The sequence below is a fragment of the Haliaeetus albicilla genome, chromosome 10 (assembly GCF_947461875.1).
Source record: "Haliaeetus albicilla chromosome 10, bHalAlb1.1, whole genome shotgun sequence".
Taxonomy (NCBI): Eukaryota; Metazoa; Chordata; class Aves; order Accipitriformes; family Accipitridae; genus Haliaeetus; species Haliaeetus albicilla.
In genome coordinates this window covers 29,656,791-29,676,400 of record NC_091492.1, presented here as the reverse complement: position 1 = coordinate 29,676,400, position 19,610 = coordinate 29,656,791, and the positions used below count along the sequence as shown (strand labels likewise).

At 57.2% G+C, this 19,610-nt stretch overlaps 1 protein-coding gene across 1 annotated transcript in view; it reads left to right on the top strand.

The window, feature by feature from the left end:
* The first annotated feature begins 785 nt into the window (after positions 1-785).
* The window catches only part of WSCD2 (WSC domain containing 2), a 30,193-nt gene continuing 11,368 nt past the window's right edge, over positions 786-19,610 (top strand). The window contains exons 1-3 of the mRNA XM_069794608.1: positions 786-1,187; positions 11,820-12,806; positions 18,896-19,010. Of these exons, the coding sequence (XP_069650709.1) occupies positions 12,431-12,806; positions 18,896-19,010 (491 nt within the window). The 5' untranslated portion in view covers positions 786-1,187; positions 11,820-12,430. The remainder of the gene's footprint in view (positions 1,188-11,819; positions 12,807-18,895; positions 19,011-19,610) is intronic.

Genomic DNA, 19,610 nt, shown 5'->3' with positions numbered 1-19,610 from the left:
GGACTGCCAGCGGGATGCTGGGATGCACAAACCCCAGCAAATGGCAGCCACAAGCAGCCCCCCTACTGCGGGCACATTGCTTGGGGTCCCCCCAAACAGCCGGTGCCAGCCGGGCACATCATCCAGAAAAATGCTGCCCTCTGAGCCTGTCCCCCTGTCTGCAGCAATGATGCCTGTGGGAGAAGGGAGAAGGGTCCATAGCCACTGAAGGTTGCTGCCTTAATCACGTTAAGGCAGGGCTATTTCCTCTAGATCCTTTTTTAATTATCTCCTGACCCGGAGGGACTCGGTGTGTGCCACGGCCTGGCGTGCCGGTGGAGCGGGAGGCAGCCGGGCATTCTGCCACCGCGGCAGAGACAGCACCGGGCAGGCGATGGAGCTTCCAGCTGCCACCAGCACATCCTAAAAATCCCTCCCAATGCTTAGTTGCCAATAAAGGGGGGGGGCAATCCCCTCTCACCATAATCACTTTAAAATCGTAATTTTTCCTACTCCCAGAGTTGGGAAGTTTTCAGATTCATCTGACACATATGTATTTATTTATTGATTGATTGATTTTTAGTTGCTAGCCCGATTCAGTAAATCTCTGGCTGGACCCGAGTGCCGGGTCCAGGTCCCCGCGGGGTGGGGACACACACGACACCCCAGCATCACCCTCCGCACCTTCAGCATCCCTTGCCCTTGAGCGCATCGGCGGGGACGGGGCTGGCCGGGAACCGCGTTTCATCACTAACCTCATTCCTAAAGAAGAGGGGAAAAAAAAAAAAAAAAAAAAAAAGCGGGGGCGGGGGGGTGGGGGTGGGTTCGGAGGCCGGAGCGGCGGGAGGGAAGGGGTTAAGCGGCAGGCAGCGCTGCAGGCCGGCGGATGGAGCGGAGCCGCAGCGGAGCTGGATGGAGCCGTTAAGTAACGGCGACCGGCAGCGGCTCCGGGCAGAGCGGAGCGGCAGCCGCCGGGCCGGGCCCCCCCCGCGGCCGGCATGAACGGAGCCCCGGTCCCGGTCCCGGTCCCGGTCCTGGCCCCGGCCCCGGCCCCGGTAGCGCGGAGGCACGGCGGGGACCGAACCGCAACGAGCGCCCGGCGGCCACCCCCGGCCCCGCCGCTCCCGGGGGCGGCCGGTTTATGGAGCGGCGGCAGCGGCGGCGGCGGCGGCGGCGGCCGGGCCGGTCTGGGAGAGCGGCCGGTGCGGGTAAGAGGAGGAGGCGGTGGGGAGGGGAGATGGGGGGGTCGGGGAGGCGGGGGGGGGTCCGCCGCGAAGTTGGGCTGCGGGGAAGGGGCATCCGTGCTGCTAGGCGGGGGGGAACGGGTTAAAACCGGGGGCAATAGAGGGAAAAAGATAAAAAAAAAAAAGGGGCGAAAAGCGCAACACATTGCGGGGGGGGCGAGGGGCAGCGGGGTCGGCTCGGTAGGAAGATGCGGGCTGCGTGTGCGGGGAAGTTAGGGAGGAGGTGGGAGAGCTTGCTGGCTCCCCAAGGGTTAAGGATGCTTTGCAGGAGTTGTTAATAATTCTCGCCTTGGCAGAGATTTTTCGGTCTGTATCCTGCTGCTTTCGAAAGGGTTTCTTGCTTCGGAGAAGAGCGGGAGACAGGCAGGGAGAGAGCTCTCCTCCTCCTCTTCTTCCTCCTCCCGAGACTTTGTGCAGGAAGATCTCAGCAAGGGAAACAGGGAGAGATGGTAATCCTTCCCAATACACCTCCCTTATTTGTTTTCTTCTTTCCATACCCATGCTGACAACTTATTGGAATATTTTAATATAAAGTTAAAAAATACGTGTGCAGGAAAAGCAGAGGCAGTTGGAGAACCACGTGAAGGTTACCTTGAGCTGAGCATTATAAACCGTTTCTTCTGTGAAGGCAGGATTAAATAAAGTTTCCCGACAATCCGGAGCTGGGAAGCACAGTCCAGCAGAGGGGACCAAGCCCCCAGCCCTGGGGTGCCCCCACCCAGCCTGTCCCTGGCCCACCTGCACCTTCCCACCCGGTGAATGCCATAATCTTCCCCTCTCTGGGGACTTGAACTGAGTTATCCTTTATAACGGGCTGCCCCTTCCCTGGGCTCGGGAAACTGCTCGCCTGGCTGGGCGCCGATAAGCACGAGGGGCTCCTCCGAGCTGGGGTTCATTAGCAGTTCTTATTCTTTATTGTATGCATTGCTTGCCTGCGAGAGGAGGGGGTTGCATAGGCCTGGCAGGGAGAGCGGTGTGCGACCAGGGAGAATTCCCCGTGGGGTTTTGCTCAGCTTTTGGATGGCTTTCCCAGAGCCCTGTGCCCATGGAGATGAGTCCAGCCTGTGGCGGCACGGCTGCAGATGCTTGGGTCCGGCACGGCTCACCCCTGTCCAAATCTCCCCCCCTGCCTTTAGGGTCCCTGATGCATGGGATCCCAGCGCTGCTCCTTTGCAGCCTGGCTGGGCAGACAGAGAAGCCTCCCACAGTGCCCTCATCCCCTCGCAGCCCAGCCAGGGCATGCTGCTGCTTTTCCTCTCCCAGAGACAAAAGCCTCGTCCTTCCTGGGGGATCGTTTCCCCAGCCCTGGCAGCAGACTGGGATGCCACCAGCCCCACAGCACCACAGCAAGCTGCCCTCACTCTCACCCTGGCCACCAGCCCACAGGCTCTGGCTAGCCTGGGACAGGGTTACCCCACCCGTGGCTTCCAGCTGCACCACGCTTGGAGGTTTCCTTTGCCACTATTTCCTTTTTGTGCTCACGGCAGCTTCATGCTGGAGCTAAACCTCTGCCTGGCACCGTCTCCCCCCACAGCCCCATGCAAGGCTGGGCTTGGTCCCCAAGGCCACCCCCCCAGCACCACCAGCCCTCCAGGCTCCTACCCAAAGTCACACTTTCCAGGGCTGAGGCAGGATCCCCTTCTCCCAGCTTCACCCCATGGGGAATACAGCTTCCCTGGGGGTTTAGCATCTCTCCCAGCTCAGTCCGGGTTGGGCAGCAGACCCTAGAAAGACTTTTATGTCTTCTAACCCCCCCCCGCCAAGTCCTCAATCAACCCAAGCTGTGCAGGGAGCTGGCTCTGCTCCGGGATAGAAATCTCCGTGCTTCGGTACCCCCTTCATGATGTGCTGGTCCCCTCTGGAGCCTGGAGCTCAGCCTGGGACAGGGGGACAAGCATGGGGCAGGGGGATGAGCGTGGGGCAGAGGAACCTGCTGTTCAGCGCTGCTCAGTGAGGACTGAGATGTCCACCCTGCTGCTGGGGACATCCATTGCCCCAGATGGAACGGGGATCTCGGGGTCCCGGGGCGGGAGCAGGGGCTGGCTTTCGCTAGCATGATCCTAGGCAATGTGGGGGCACCCAGGGGAATAAATCAGAGGGTTGGGATGTGATCTGCTGAGCCGATCACTCTCTCTGTGGATTTGCAACAATCTCTGGGCTCGTCCTCCCCTGGGCAGTGCCCACTGCTCCCCCCCTGGGCTGGGGGGAATGTTGCTCCTGAAGTGGGTCTGGGGGTTTCCATCTCAGCTGGGTCATTTTGGGAACTGCTCCAGTGTGACACTCCGAGAAGGAGCCCATTGATGTACTGGGTTTTCTGCAGTGAGCTGTGATGCGAAGGGGCCCGGCAGCACTGCCGTGGGAGTGGTACGTATAGCAGCATAAATCCCATATAGACCATGATGAGGTCCATGGGGGCCATCAGTTGGGAGCTAGGAGGTGTGACCCCTGCCAAAGGGGGTGGCTGAGCCCCACCGAAACATCTTCCACAGACCTCCCAGGTGGGGAAAAGCCTGCATCCCATGGGGACAAGCCAGAGCAGTCACTGTCCCCTGGCCCAGCCACCCGGTCCCAGCCTGGTCTGTCCCCTGTGCCAGGCTGGGCACAGGGTAACCCTGGTCCCTCCTGGAGCCTGTGGTCTTCACGGGAAAGGCAGATTTCTTCCCAAACTGGGCCTCCATCTCCTGCGTGCAGCAGGATGCAATGCTGCTGGATGAGCAGAAAAAGAAAGAAATCAGCCCTCCAGGGAAAGGAGGCTTTAAACCAAGGGCTGCAAGAAATAATCTTTCTCACTATATTAATTTAAATAGGCTGCAGAAAGCATTGTCTGCTGCTTGAAAAGCTGTTTTTCTTAATTGCCCCAGCGCTGCATATAATCCCAGATTATCAAGGGCTGAGTGAAGTTTCCGTGGCAGAGACCTGCAGGAGCTGAGCATGGGCTTTACAGGCAAATTAGTTTTGGCTCTTTCCTGCCTGGGAGGCCCATGGGGATTAGTCGTGGACTGAACGTGCAGGGCCTTCCCATAGCGCCCATGGAAGATGTTTCGGGGGGGCTGAGCCGCCCCTCCCCGGGCAGGGGGTGTCACGCCTCCCAGCTCCCAACTGATGGCCCCCATGGACCTCATCATGGTCTATATGGGATTTATGCTGCTATATGTACGATGACGGGGTGGTCCTGTAGGTGCTGCTGGTGAGGTGCATCTGGGTTTCCCCTGGGGGATCCCCGTTTGGTGTGTGGCACCTGAGTCCTGTCACCTCCTGTGAATCCAGAAGCCAGGACTGGCTCTGGTGCTCAAAACCTCGGGATAAAGGTGTGCCACTTGGCCGCTCCAGTTTGGCTGCTGGGTTTGTTCCTTATTGTTAAGCGCAAGAGAGAAAAATAGCAGCATCGCAGCTTTCTCTGAAATAAGGAGCCTGTGGGCTCTGGATGTGTCGGTGCCTGTGGTTTGGGGTTTCTTTGCCACCGTGGTGGGGCTGGTGCAGGTATCCCCGCACACCGAGATGACCGGGATGGCTTCGGGGACGATGAGCAGTGTCTCCTCCAGAGCCGAAGTCCTGCATGGACACGGACGGGCACAGGGGGCTGTGCACCCACCGGGGGTCCCCCGCTGCCTTCCCCACCACAGGATGGTGGCTGGCCCTGCCTGATGCAGTGCAGCCAGCGGTGCTCTGCCCGGCTTGGCCAGCCCTGGCCGTGCATCTGAAATAGGCCAGCCCTTATATCTTAAACCTCGTCCTCCCGGGCTGCTGGAGGCAGCTGCAGGCAGTGCTTGGTCTGGGGGTGGTGGTGGTTTGCTGAGCCAGCAGCTGGCTGGGGTGCAGTTGTGTCTCTGTGGGGACAGCCCCTGCCTTCCTCCTGCCCTCCTCCTCCTCCTCGCCCAGTTTGGAGCAGCCCCGTGTGAGTGTGCATCCCCTCCAGTGCACGTCTCGGCTTGCTAAGTCTTATTGAAAACCATAACTGGATTTTGCAGACTGGGCATAAAATACCAAGAACATAATACGTATTAAAACTCATTAGGTTAAGCCCATTTACACACACACAGTGTCATCTGAATTAAATTAAATCACCTTTTTCACAGGGCTTAAGTGTCAAAAGGGTGCCACGGGCAAGGACGGCAAGAAGGGGGAGAGGGAGTGCAGACCCTGCGGCAGGCCAGGGAGCATCCCTTAGTGTCACCGAGACCTCCCCAGCGTGACCTCTCCCAAATGCTGCTGTGTGTCACCACTGACACAGGCCTGACACTGTTCACATCCAAATGGAGCTCCCATTCTGGCCTCGCAAGGAAAAACATGGAAATAATGGGGAAACAGAGGTTTCTCAGCATTGCACATGGGGATGGGGCTGATGCCGGCAGCAGGGATGCCGGGGGACGGCAGGGTTGTGGCAGGCGAGGGCTGTGCTGGGTTATTTGTTTCTATTGCTGAAAGCAAAGACGGGGTCCTGCCTGCTCCCCAGCACCTGCCCTGTGTGTGGCTCACCAAATGCAATTAGCCACAGTAGCAAACGAGGGAGCTCCCCGCTCCTTCCACAAACGTGCTCCGGCCCTACCAAAGGAAACTGAGGTACCAGCAGATGGGATAACGCTGATGGAGAGAGTCAGATAACATGTGTGCTTCGGGTTGTTGCAGATTAATTAAAATAATAATAATGCTGTAACATAGGGTTCATTTCAGCAGCTGGGATGGTGATACCGGGTACAACGGCTGCAGCATCTCTGCTGTGCCGGCTCATTTAAGTCATCCCACCGATTTCCCGGTATCCTCTGCCTGCCTAAATCTCTGGAATACACCGCTATTTCCTTCTCTGCCTTTGGCATTATGGCGTCTGCTTTTTAAATGATTCGTGGCTTAAAACATTTTTCTTTATGAGCTGCTTTCACACTCGCAAGGGGAACTCATCCTACAAGAGGATGAAACAGGGTTTGATTTAACTGCATGTGGAGGAACAGAGCATGAAGCAAAAACCCCCCTTTTCGGCTCCACTCGGGCCATTGTAAAGCAAAATACATGGGGAAGTGAGCAGAGCCCTGCAAGCTTCTGCACGCTATGGAGGTGGTGGGATTACCTGGAAATCGTGGCCTGCAGGCAACAGTGTTTCTTTGCTTTCAGGGTCTGGACAACCCTGCTGCACCCCAGCTTGGATTTTTTGGGGGAGCCCCTCACCTGCCCTGTAGCAAATCCCCGCTCTGTGCCATCTGATGGCTGCGGGGTCTGAATGGGGATCGGCATCCCTTGGGCAGGGGTCTGGGGCGGTCATGGGAATTTGCAATCCCAGGTAGCTCAGCAGCAAATGTAATACTTAAAGATGGGGTTAAAGTTGCTTAAATCAGCTTGCTTAAATAAAATAGCCCTTCTGGGATGTGCTGCAGGCCCTGGGCTTCTCTGCATAGCGCTGGCCAGTCATTCTCAGTGCATCGAAATAACCCAGGGCAGGATCCAGCCCATTGCCCCAGGATTTATTTATAACTCAGCCCTTGGCGGGTTTTCATCCTCCAGAGAGTGGAGGGAAAGCTAATAGGAGGCTGTGCAATTAGCACGGCCCCGTTTCTGTAGATCTTGAGGGCTTTTACAGATGTTAATCAATTAGTGTGGGACAGACTTGTCCCTCCAGATGAAAAGATCTGCAATACCTTCTAGGCTCAGTGCCTCCTGCCCAGCTGGGCTTGTGGCTGCGGGTTCCCCTCACCATGGGCAAGTGCTGAGACCGTCAATAAATCTTCTCCAGAATATTTAAAAATCAGGTTTTGCCCATAAGCAAGAAAGTCAGCCACCTAATTTCAGTTTAAACCCCTCCATCGATTCCCAGCGAGGAGGAAGATTTACAAACCCTCCAACACGCTTGGAAATCCTGCACAGAAATCTATCAGCAGATGGGCAAGTCCTGCTCTGTTACAAATCAGGCCAATAAATCCCACATAAGAGGTTCTTTTTCCTTTGCATATCTTGGTGGTTTGGCCTTCGGAAGGAATTTAAAAGCTCCCCAGGGAAGCACATACCTGGGGACCATCTCACCGCCGAGGAAGAGGTGCCGACCCTGGTGCAGCTCCCTTGGGCAAGCTGCTTCCCCAAAAGCTGCCGAGTCAGCTGTTTTTAAGTGCACACGAACCTTTTCTGCACACCCCTCCCTATGGAGGGGATGCACAAACATGTTTCTCAGCAAAATTAAGGCAGGGAGCAGCTGAATAAATAAACTTTTCTTTGATTTAAAGGCAGCTGACTGCTCAGTGTGCTCAGCTTGCCCCTGGAAGAGGCAGTTGGTGGGTGCTGGGTGCTCAAGGGGAGATGCATCAGATGGCCTAGACGTGCCCTGCTGCAATGGAAACCTCAGTTTTCAACATCCCAGTTTCATTCCCAGCAGTAACGGTATTTAAATTCAGCCCAATGCATCTCATTTGCTGCTTGTTTTAAAGAGTGAGAAAGGGTGAAAATCCATTTTCATGGGGCTGAAGAAGAAGATGGCAGGTTTACCTGGGCGCTCGAGTTGCCCAACTGCTGCCCGGGCAGCAGTGCACTGCAGTACACTCCTAGGGATGGAGGCTGAAAGGCTCAAGGGATGCCAGCACCAAGGGATGCCAACACCAAGGGTGCCCAGTGTCCCTGGGTCTTCATGCTGGTGTCACTGGTTGGTGCCGTCGCCTGCTGCCTGCACCGGGGAGGCACGAGGGTGTGAAGCTGCAGGACCTGCTCTGCGGTGGAAGCCATCACCTGTTGCCGGCATTCTGTGGAGCCGAGGGCAGGGATGGAGGGACACGGGGCTTTCTGAGAAGGCATGTGGTCCCCACACCAAAGTGGGTGGCTTTTGGATAACAGCAGGTCCAGGGAGCACGCCGTGCGCTGGGTCCTTGCACGCCACGCACTGGGTCCTGCACACTGCCGCATTTCCAGGTCTCAACAGAAGCATTTTGGGGGGTGGGGAAAGCTGTGCTGTGCACCAAAGGATGCTGAGCAGGGTGCAGGACCGTGCTCTCCCCCATGGGACCGAGGTTAGTGCCTGCGCCGCAGCTCTCCGGCAGGACAGGGGCCCCCCGGCACGTCGCCCTGTTGTCATTAGACTCCATCCCATCCCTCCCTATTTTAAAGCCCTATTCTTTCCCTGTCCCTCTGATAAGAAATGCTAATGATGTGATGAAATTGGATAGGTCGGTCGCCTTCTCCTCCTAATGGAACTCTTGTGTTCGTTAATTTGCTGTTTTTAATGGGCTGATTGTTCTCCTGTGCTGGGGGAACCACGTGAGCCCTTCAGTGTGTTTTGCCATGGTCAGATGTGAGGTGGTGCTTGAAGGCAACTGAACCTTGGTGCTCAATAATTGCAGAGCAATTTGGAGACAAGACCCAAATGTATAATTTATCGGCGCTTCATTCATCCCTGTCACGAGCGGTCACAGAGATGCTCATGCCGCTCGGCAGAGCCCCCTCGGGACCCATGCCCACCTCCCCACACACCGACTCTGCTTGAGGTGGGGGAAGATAAATCCTTGCAAATTAATGAGGATTTCCTTGGCCCCACAGCAAGTAATTGCAGAGCCCCAAGCCTGCGGGCAGAACTCGCTTGCTTTCTGCCGGCCTCGATACTACTGTCACCATAGAGGGAGGTGGGTTGGGTGCAGAGCGATGCTCAGCCAGGCTTCCCACTGCCGGGATGAGGATTTTAGCTCTTGGCAGGAGCGTGGTGATGGAGGTAGGCGAGGAACCAGCCCTTCCCTATCCCCCCCATCCCAGCTGGACCCGCTGCCTGCTTGTAATGGTGCAAAGTGCCTGGGAAATGCCCCCACTCGACTCTGCCGTGCTTTGGCTCTGGGTGCCAAGGGGGTCCGGGGGGAGCAAGGAGAGATGCCCCAGCCCCGGTGCTGCCGGCTGGGGGGAGCTTTCCAGCCACGTAATTCCCTGGGACTGGATCCATCCCCAGGGACCCAAGCAGAGCCCTGCTGACAGCCATGGCCGGGAGCAGCTAGGCACAGCAGGTAATAACCAAGCGAGGCCTGGGGAATAAATCCCCTCCATGCCCTTGCTGTCCCAGCACTGAGGCAGCAGAGGTGGCTCCCGGTCCGCAGCGGTTTTTCTAACAGCCTTTGTACCCAGCTGCCCGCAGCAGCCAACGAAAGCCCGGTCTTCCAATGCTGCCCACTGCACCGCGCTGGCTGGTTAATGTCCCAGTTAGCTTCATTAGTTTGGCTGGTAAAATGTGTCACTACTGTCCTCAAGCCGTGCCGCAGGCTGGGCTGGCACCAGCTCTGCTCCTGAATGGCAGCACCGGCAAGAGCTGCCCCACAGCCCGAGCCCAGTTGGGCAGCATGGGCTGCAGGCAGCACGGGGTGCAGGCAGCGGAGGGGGCAGGATGCAACCCCTGGGGGACGTTCACCTTTGCAGGCTGCTGTGGGGATGGGGATCTGCGGGCTCCAGCCGAGGTGGCTGGTCCTTCCACCCCAATGCTGCTGCACTGCGGGGTGTGGATCCGTCCTTACACCATGGGGAGGGCTGGTGGGGTGCACGGAGCAGCATTGTGGGGTGCTGCCAGCATCCCCCATCTTGGATGGCCACCAGCAGGGTGGGGTCCCCCCTATGAGCCCCCCGACATCCCAAGCCTCCGCCGATATGGGGAGCATTGGTGCTGCCTCTATTTGCCGCACTTGGTGTTTGTAAACCGTAGGCAGCGAGGGAGCCGTAAGACGAGCACATTATCTCCTCCAGACAATTAGCAGAAGCATTAATGGAATATATGCAAATGTGCAGTAATTGACCTGCGACTCCACAGTTCATGATGGAGAAGGATGAGCTCCAGATGGCTTAATGATAGTAATTTAAGCCCCTTCTTTATATGCCATGCTTCCTTGCCATAGCCCAGCAGGACCAAGCCCAGGCAGGGAGGAGGGCAGGCGGCAGCGGGGATGCTGGGGACCGGGACAGCCCTGGGGCCATCCCATTTGCACCCCAGCAGCATCCCAAACTTTCCTGTATTCAGTGCCCGTATAAAGTCCCGGGAAGGTGGGTTGAAGTGCAGAACAGCTGGTTGTGCCGGCACAAGAGGGGAAGCCATGAGTTCCCACGGAGCAGCCCTTCCCCACTGGCCATTGGCCAGGGACCGCGGGAGAGAGGCCAAGCACTGACAGGTCCATGGGACCGCTGGGCTGGGGGATGTTCGCCCACCATGGTGGGGGCTGGGTCACCCGCCTTGGCTGTGCCAGGGTGCTGCCTGTGCCTTCATCCTGCCACAGAAGTGCCTGCAGAGGCAAAAGCCCAAATAGCAAACAGTCTCCTTGCTTGGCTCCTACTCCAAGTTTACTCAGCCTTTACTCAGACTGTGTTGGCCCCAGGCATGGCTGGGGAGGGGGCAGTTTGCGGGAGCCTGAGGGGCTCGTGCCCCACCAGGGATCTGCCCCACGCAGCCTGCCCAGCCCTGAGCTCCATAAAATTTCAGCCAACAGAGCCAGAGGTATTTGAATAACCACTCTGGGAACCCAAATTAAAATATTTATGTATAATTCATGCCATATGTTCCACCAATATTTTTTATTTAATCAACTGAAGACAGATGGCAGGAACACAGAGGCCATTAAACTAATGGCACTTTGTCTTTCCATTTATTTTCGTCTCCTTTCCTAAAATAAGATGAGTCCGTGACAGGCAGCACACCCCAGGCATGGGGCTGTCCCCACACAACCCATGTGCTGGCAGGGTATGGTGGCGGTGGCTTTTCCCACCATGAAGCCAGCCCCACCATGTAACTCATCGTGGCGTTGTCCTGGGCAGGGCTGGAGTGAATCCTCCATAGCTGGGGGGTTTGGAGGAGAGAAATCCCCCCAAACGAAAAGCCCCTGGGGGGGGCTGCAACAGACTGTCCCTTCCCCGGGCTCAGCTGCTCTCCCTGTGCCGAGAGCCACCAGGGATGGTCCGGGGTAGCCCCGACCATGGTGTTCCCGGGGCAGCACCATGTCGATCCCGGCTGGCGGAGCGCAGACGGGGATGGTCAGCCCTTCAGTCCTGGCTGGAGAACAGAGGATGCCCTGGCCTCAACATCTGCAAAAGCCTCACTGGGGGCATGATGGGCTGAAATGCGGCCACAGGGCTATGTGGGAGAGCCACGCTGGGGATATCATGTTCCTGTGGGGCCTCCTGTCCCACTGCCCACCCAGCTCCCAGGGCAGGCACTTGCTTGCTGGGGGCTTCGCCTGGGGCCGGCTGGTGCATGGAGACGTTCAGTTCGAGGGGTGAAACACGTGTGCATGAGTGTGCGTGCATGTGCATGTGCGAATGCGTGGGTGTGTGCATGCGTGTGTGCGTGCACAGCTCATCCTCTTGTGGGTGAAATCAGGTGAAATCAGAAATCCTCCACGTGTCCCAGAGCCATGCTGTAGCACCTCTCCTGCATGACGAGGCAGAGACGTGTGGGCTCTGGAGTCGGGACTCATGCCCGCATCTCTGTCCCCCTGTCCCTAACCCTGGGCTGCTGGCAGCCAGCATCGCTCCCGCTGCGCTGACATCTCCCACCTGTCCCGCATCCTTGTGCCGGGGCGGGGGGGGAGGTTGAACTGCCCTGGGGACTGCCATCCTCTCCGCATCCTGGGATGCTTTCCTAAGTGTGCCTTTCTCTTTGACTTGCAGGTGGAGATTTCTTGCCCTGGGAGTGAGATGAATGGCGCTTCGTTAGACAAAGGGTCCCAGTCAGCATTTCAGGCCCCGAGACGCGTCCAGGGACTTTCCATTCTTTGTCTGAAAGGGCGACGGTGCTGTTTCCATTAGAGAGATGCTTGCGAGAGCCGGTGCCGCCGAGCGGAAAGGCGAGTGAGAAGAGCTGCGTCAGCTGATCGGCTTTCAAATCACCTTCAAACCCTCGATTTCCTTAACATGATCCCTCCATCAGCCGAGTCTCGGGGGCACGGCCGGGGGGCTTTGCCGGGAGGAGAATAAACCAGGGACGGCGGTGACAGCCAGCGCTGGAGAAACCTCCCGTGCACGGTGGGGGAGCCTCAAAATCCACCCTCGCTGCCTTCCCCAGCCTTCCCGGACTTTTTAGGGTCAGGCGATAGCTTTGCACGGCCTCACCCTGCAGCCCCTGCTGTGCTTTCGGGGCACCCGTCTGCTTCCCTGGTACATCCCTGGGAACCACCTCCAGCCCGGGGGGGGGGGCACCCCACCCCCCCCCTCGGAGCATCCCTGGGGCCGGAGAGCAGCTCCCCCGCGGCGCCAGCTGCCGGGGAAGGGATGAAGACGCTATGGCCAAATTATTGGTAAAACTCCAGCGGTACTTTCGGCGAAAACCCGTGCGTTTCTTCACGCTGCTGGCTCTCTACCTGGCGGCCGGCAGCTTGGTTTTCCTGCATTCCGGCTTTGCCGGGGAGCCCACGGTGACGGGGAGCCAGCGTGGCCCTGGGGCCGGCGAGGGGCCAGGGCTGCCCTACCTGGGGGTGATGCAGCTGAGCCGTGGTTTCAAGGCGGCGGCGATGATGCCGGAGGGGGGACGGCGACACGGACCCTGGTTCAAAAGCACCTCCAAGGAACCGGCAGAAAGGGCCAAAGCCGGAGACTACGGCAGCACCCGGAGCCGGGCACTCAGGGGCAGGAGCGGCCGCGAGAAGGAGGAGGACAGAGGTAAGGGCTGGGGACACGCGTGTCCAGGCAGGGGTCCCTCCTTTTGGCATCTCCCAGGGAAAGCCTTGTGCACTGGGGCAGTTGTCTCCGAGCTGGTTTGGTTGTGTACCCCCACCAGGAACAAATTTCTGAGCACACACCCCCATTGAATGTGTATTTATTTATTTACAAACCATATGCATGTGCTACCCAAGCACTAAGATTTTCTTCCCGCACCCCAGAGGACTGTCCTGCGCATCCCCTGGGGCGCAGCACTCCACTTTGGAGTCCACTGGTCCAGAGGATGTTCCTAGAAAGTTCTTCTCCTCCCTCCTTCCCCTCCTTCCTCCCTCCACAAGTGCCAATAATCCGTTTTCCTTTTTCCATTTGCACTTTTCCCACTTGTGCATCACCAAGCTCCGAGGCACACCTTGCTGGGACAGGTGCTTTTGGAAGTGCCAGTGGGGAGAGGCTGCACCCCATCTTCATCCCACCCTTTGGTTGTGCCACTGCCCAAATTCAGTTTTAATTCTGTTAGCCCCAATGAACACAAAAACCAGGTTTGTGGCCTGTTGTTTGCATTGCTGGGGTGTTCAGGCAGGGGCCGGCTGCGATTGCCTTGCAGGCACTGAAGTGCAGGCAGACGCGGGTGCAGGCAGGGCTGGGGTTTCGCCTTTCAAGCAGCCTGGCTGCCGCCTGGGGTTCGTGGTGTATTGTCAAGTGCGACTGTTATTAATGAACAAGGATAAGCGAACGTAGTAGTTCTCATTGATTTTTAAAATGGCAACTATTTATCCTGAAGGCAGCTGTATGCAGAGTCGCATGGTCTCTCTGAATTTGGGTGGCTGAGAGCTGCCCATCAGGGCTTTTGCATCCCAGTGGTTATTCAGCTTGTTGCCTCCCTCACTGGCACCCACGAGTACCCAGTGCCAGCAAACCTCACCCAAAGACACCCCGCGTCCCCTCTCTGCCAGCTCTGCAGCCCCCACAGTGAAGGAGCATCTTGCGCCTTCAGCTGCTGTGAAAGCCATTACGATTTCTTGTCGTTAATAAAGAGGGCTGGCGAGAAGGAGCAATCCAGCTTCTTGCTCCAGTGCTGTGCAGCTGCAGCAGCGGCATGCTGGATGCCTCGGCATTCAGGGCAGGAGCTGCAGCATCAGCTGGTCGAGGAAAGTCGGAAGGGAATCGGGAGTGGGAACTGCTGGAGAGGTGTCGGGATGCTGCTGGGCTCTTCTCTGCCTGTCATTGCTCGCTCCCCTCTCCTGACCCCCAGCGTGGGTGAAATCTGGGGGGGGGAAGCACACCCATGAGGAGCCCCGGAGCCTGTGAAGGCTGCTTTGCTTAAGCAACCCTGTGCCCCAAAGCTGGTCTTGCTCAGGAGTTGCACCATGGGGCTTGGCACATGCGATTCCCCAGGCATCCCAGGATGGGAGCCACATCTACCGGACCCTTGGTAGATCAGGGACTGTGTGGCTCAGAGAGAAGCAGGAGTCCCCAACCCCATGGTAAATTGAGGGTTTCAAAGGGGTCACCGTGGTGAGCCAGGCTTGGTCCCCCCTAACGCAGGCTGTTCCCAGGGCAGGGGTGGCTCCTCCTCGGCCAGCGGCCCCGCAGCAGGCCTGTGCTCATGTTCACTGTGGGCAAGATGCACGGTCCAGGCTTGGAAGCAGGAAGAAAAATGGCTTGTGGTGCTTAAGGGATCTTCTCATGCTAAAATGAGATGAAAGAGGGTTTCCCCATCATGCCCCTGCACAGAGGGGTCTCCGGGAGCATTTCCGAGGCGCATGCGACTGCATTGCTCCATTAATGCGAATTGACGTTTAGCGAATCCTCACCAGATGGTTCGTGAGCCCAAGCTGTCAGTCACCATAAAAACCCCAAGCAGTGCTCCTGTCCCTGGCCATATGCAACATGTCCACCGCGATTAACCTCCACCGGTGCCGCCGCCTCCCCGTGCCCAGCCATGGCGGGGGCTGCGAGGGACAAGGAAGGGAATGCTGGGCTCAGGCATCGCTGGCTTTAGCTGCTCGTAGGTGGCCTGGGAATATCATCTTTCCCCTTTGTAATCTCACACATGAAGTCTCGGCGTGGGCAGCAGTTAATGGGAGCCAGCAGAGACCCGGCAGCTGGAGGGGATGCAATGCCACCACACGAGCATCTCGGCAACTCCTGAGCACGATACTGCGGAGAAATTCTCCAGCTTGAGAAATCCCCCGAGCCCAGCGTGCCCGACTTGCCTGTGGGGCTGGTGGAGCCTCAGGGGATGGGCACTGAGCACCCACCTCACTCCCCTGCTCCTCTCCAAAGTGCCTGCCGCTTCCCTGGGCCGTCTGGCAGGAGCAGGCAGATCTTAATGGTGGTGGTAATTAAGCAGGGGACAGCTTAAGAAGGCAGCTGTGGAAGCTCTGCCACGTGAAATTGTTCCAGAGGGAATACTGGTCCTAAAATCAGCTGTGGTTTAGCTAGCGTGAATATGCAGCTCTGGTGCTGTGCCTCCCTCCTCCTCCTCTTCCTCCTCCTCCCTCTCCTGCCGCGCTGGTGAAGCCCCAGGGCCAGGCCAAGGCACGGGTGGAGGGCAGCCCCATCTGCCAGGGAACGGCTTTGGCTCATCTGCATCCCCGTGTGAAGGGGGTCCATCCTGCATCCTGCCTCAAATCTGGGGACATTTGTGGATGGTGAAGCCGGAGAGGGGAGCAAGCCCCAGCCCCAGCCTGGCGATGCCCAGCATCGCTTCCTCTCTGCCACATCCATCTCCGGTCCCTTGCTGGATGTCTCCAGCCATTCCCAGCCGGGGCTGGGCTCCCCCGTGACACATGAACAAGCAATGCCATGAAGAAAGGGGGACTGGTCACCCCAGGCATGCAGCCGAAGACGTCCCTATACCTTCTGACACCAGCGCAGTTGCCCCAGGGTTGATTAGCACGGGCCACCCTTCCTGAAGCTGCTGTCACCAATATCCACCCGTTCCTTCCCTCCATGCTGACATGGAGCATTTCCCTTCTCGCATGCCGGACTTGTATTCATACAGCCGGGGAGAGCCCCCAGCCCATCACTGGCGAGCCGACAGTGCTGTGCGGAAGGCAGAGACGGCTGCAGAGGGAGCATCGGGGGGAGCTGGGAGGGCTCAGTGCCCAGCATGAGGCTTTTGATCAACCAGCTGGAAAATCAAGGGCAGATATATTTGTTTCAAGCATCATCCTGCAGAACAGCCCTGTGAAAACACTTCTGTTCTGCATTTAGCTTGCTAAACGGTGGTGGTGGGTGCTGGGAGAGCCTGGTGAGGGGCTGGGGCTACTCGAGCAGAGAGGGAGGATGGACAGACAGAGGTGTTGCCCCCCAACAGACCAACTCCTGGCACGAGAGCTGGGTCCCGATGGAACCCTCTGGAGAACGTGGCTGGGGATTTGCTGCGATGCTCCCCAGGGGGGTCATCAGTGACCCAAAGTGATTGCTGCCGGGGCAGGGGAGCAGCCCTGAGTGCACCCCGCGAGTTGGGGCGGCGTTGCAGGGCTACAACTCGCTTCCCCACGCAAGCGGGGTCACCAGCTGGCCCCGAGCACGGGTGCATCGCCCAGGGGGTCCCTGCTTGCACCCCCTGCCTGCACCCGACAGGGACCCCAGCGCTGAAGCGGTTTGTGCGCATGTGCTGCACCACGGCCAAGAGCTGCGGTGCTCTCTGGGAGACCAAGCTTTACATTAAGCTTTACACTAAGATGTTAAACATGAATTTGCAATGCCAACAGCCCCAGTGGCCAGCCTAGCTCCTGGAAGAGTGAGACATTTGGGGAGTTTAATGACTATTGGCTGGATCTGTATGTCTGTTCACACATGTGTTTCCAACATGTTCCAAAATTCCTCTTGGCCCCACGAGAGCTGCGTGCCAGGGCAGGTCCCCCTCTTGCTGCTCAGCACCCTCCGGCAAGCTCTGCCTAACCCAACCATGCACATTTCAGCATCTCCCCTGCTCGCTCCTCCTTCACTTATTGTCCTCGTATCTCCCTAATTATTCCAGTTGCTTTCCTAATAAATTGCAGCACGTATACGTCAAGAGCAATGGATCAAAGGTAATGCACAGCAGTCACCGGCTCTGTACAAATGACTGGAGTAATCCTGCTCCGGTTAGATCTGTCATGACCAAAATGAGCTGACCTCCTGAAACCTGCTCAGCACTGCGGAAATGCCACGTTATGCTGAGAGTAATTGGGAGCAATTGAGTTATGGCTTTTTGGTGATTAAAGTTATCAGGCACATTTCTCTCAATCTTTCTCCTCCATCTTCCTCCAGGCTGGCTTGGGGAAGCTGGTTTGCAGCGCCATGTGGGGGGGTGGTGTGGGGGGGGAGTATATGCGTGGGGCATGCCACTGGTGGGGTGTACACATGGAGTCGGTTCAGGGACCCCCAAACAGATGCAAAATGCAAGCAGGAGGTAAGAAGTATTATCCCATAGTGTGGTTTGGTATTGGAGGCACACATGCGGAGATGCCCTGCTATTAGAGGGATAATTTGGTGTGTGATGGAGCCACAGAGATGGAAGGAGAGACACGGGGTGGTTATCATATATGGGAAGATGCACCTTGCTTGCCTAGAGCCATGGCTTCACTCTTGACCAGAGCAGGTGAGCCCTCACCTCTGCTCCTGCCCAGTCCTGTGCTGCCAGATATCCCAGTGCTTTCCCAAAGCCCCTTGGCCGGGGTGCTGGGGCCAGAGCCCTCGGTGGCACAGCTGGAGGGGTGTTTGGTGCTGTGAAAAACAAATCCTTGGCTTGGGGTCCGGTGGCCCTGAATGGACAGGAGCCTCAGGAGCCTCTCCTTTTGTGGCCCCATGTTGGGACTCTGCAGCAGCAGCTCAAAGTCAGAGGCCAGTGGCCACCACATGGGCTCCAGGATTTCTCCAGGACAGGGCTGCCCCATGCCAGCATCCTGCAGAAAGCGGTCTGAGGGTGGAGCAGATATTTCAGGATAATAAAAAGCAAAAGATTGCCATTATATTCGTCGAGGATGTGTACCTGAAACAGGGAGTGAGGTGAACCAGACTGGTATGGGAGTCCAAGCCAGCTCTGCCATTGCCCCCGGGCTGGTAAGACCCAGCCACTCTTCCCCGGGGCCACCCTCCCCTCTCCCTGGGTGGCCAACCTGCACGTCCTCTGCCAGAGCATGTTAATGGACACCTTGTTGGCTGATTGCTGGGTGGCTAATCCCACTGGCTTCCAAAACCCCTGTCCTCCTTGGGCAGCAGTGGCAGCAAGGATGCTGAGCATCCCTGCACCAGCGCTGCATCCCTGCATTGGCGGCAATACATCTTCCCCACAGCAAATGCTCAGATGGGAGCAGAAGCAGGGCACTAATGAGGGCACTAACGAGAGCACTAATGAGGGCACCTAACGAGGAGACTGAGTGAGGACAGGGTGGGTGCTGGCAGTACAGGGCTGCCCAGGGATGGCTCGTGGACTGGCTTGCCCCTAACAAGAGCCCACAGCCAACACAGAATGTTGCAACAGGCATAGAGGCAAGGAGATGGCTGTTTGTTTTCAGATTATTGGGAAAGGCTACATTTGTCAAATAAATGATTTCATCGTAACTATTTATTCAGCTCTATTCCCTGTCTAGCAGTATCTTCATTTGCTCTCAGCATAGGCATCAGCCTTTGTTAGTGCTGGGCAAATATCCTCCACATTGATGTCTGGGACTGGGGAAAATGAGCTGCTGGCTGAGGAAAAATTGTTTTAAACCATATTTCTCCATTCTACCCACCCCTGTGTTCCTGGCAGGGCAGAGTGAAGGGGATGGGTTATTTTACCATGTAACTCATCTCTTTTTGGAGCTGCTTTGCTCAGTTTTAAGGCCAGTGGAAAGGAAGAGGACAGAGAGGAGAAGCCTCAGAGCAGAGACACAGCATCCTTTCAATCCATAGAAGGTGTTTCTGGGCTTTACCTACCTTTCCTTGCAGCGTTTGCAGGGGCATGTTGTACCCAGAGCACGTGTTTCTAAAGCAAACGAACAGGGTGCATTGCTGCACTTCCCTATTTAGGGAAAAATTAAAAGAGGGGGGTGGGAATTGGTGGGCTCAGCCTCGGCTGGTTCTTACCCCCTTCTCCTCTACCCTTCCCCCAGCAAGATACATTGGCTGCTACGTGGACAACACTCGTCGGCGAACGCTGCGCGGCGTGTCCTTCTTTGACTACAAGAAGATGACAGTCTTCCGTTGCCAGGACAACTGTGCCGAACGGTAGGGCGGGAGATGGGCACCGCATCTTCATCAATTCCCGCACACCGCCAGCGTTTCTCTGTTGTCACAGTTCCCTGCTCCGGCTGCTCTCCTCCCCTTCCTCCTGCCTTCCTTCTTTTTTCTTTAGATTTACTTATTTTGATTTTTTTTTTTAATTCACTGGTGTTTTCAAAGACCCCAGTTTCCTCCCCCCGAAAAAGGGTGGGCAGGATGATGGGCTCCGTCCTTGTATGGGGCAGGGGGATGTAAGGGCTCCAATTTGCTGCTGGAGGAGCTTTGAGCACTTCCATCCATGCAGGGCTGGCCCCACCAAAATGCCGTCCCCACCAAAACACCCTCCCCAGACCTTCCAAGCTGTTGAAGGGTGTCCGTGAGCAGCTGGGGAGACATGTGGATCCCTTGCTGCCAAAGTTTTCTCCTTTCCCAGCATTACATGAAGGATGTACCCTAAATGTGGTCTGTGCCAGCAGGGCGGGTGGCATTGCAGGCAGTTTGCTGCCTCCAAACTCCCCCGGAGCCGAAGCCCGTCTGTGCAGCATCCCACAGCACCTGGGGACATTGCTGCAAAGGGCCATCCCTGATCACTGGGACAGTGGCACG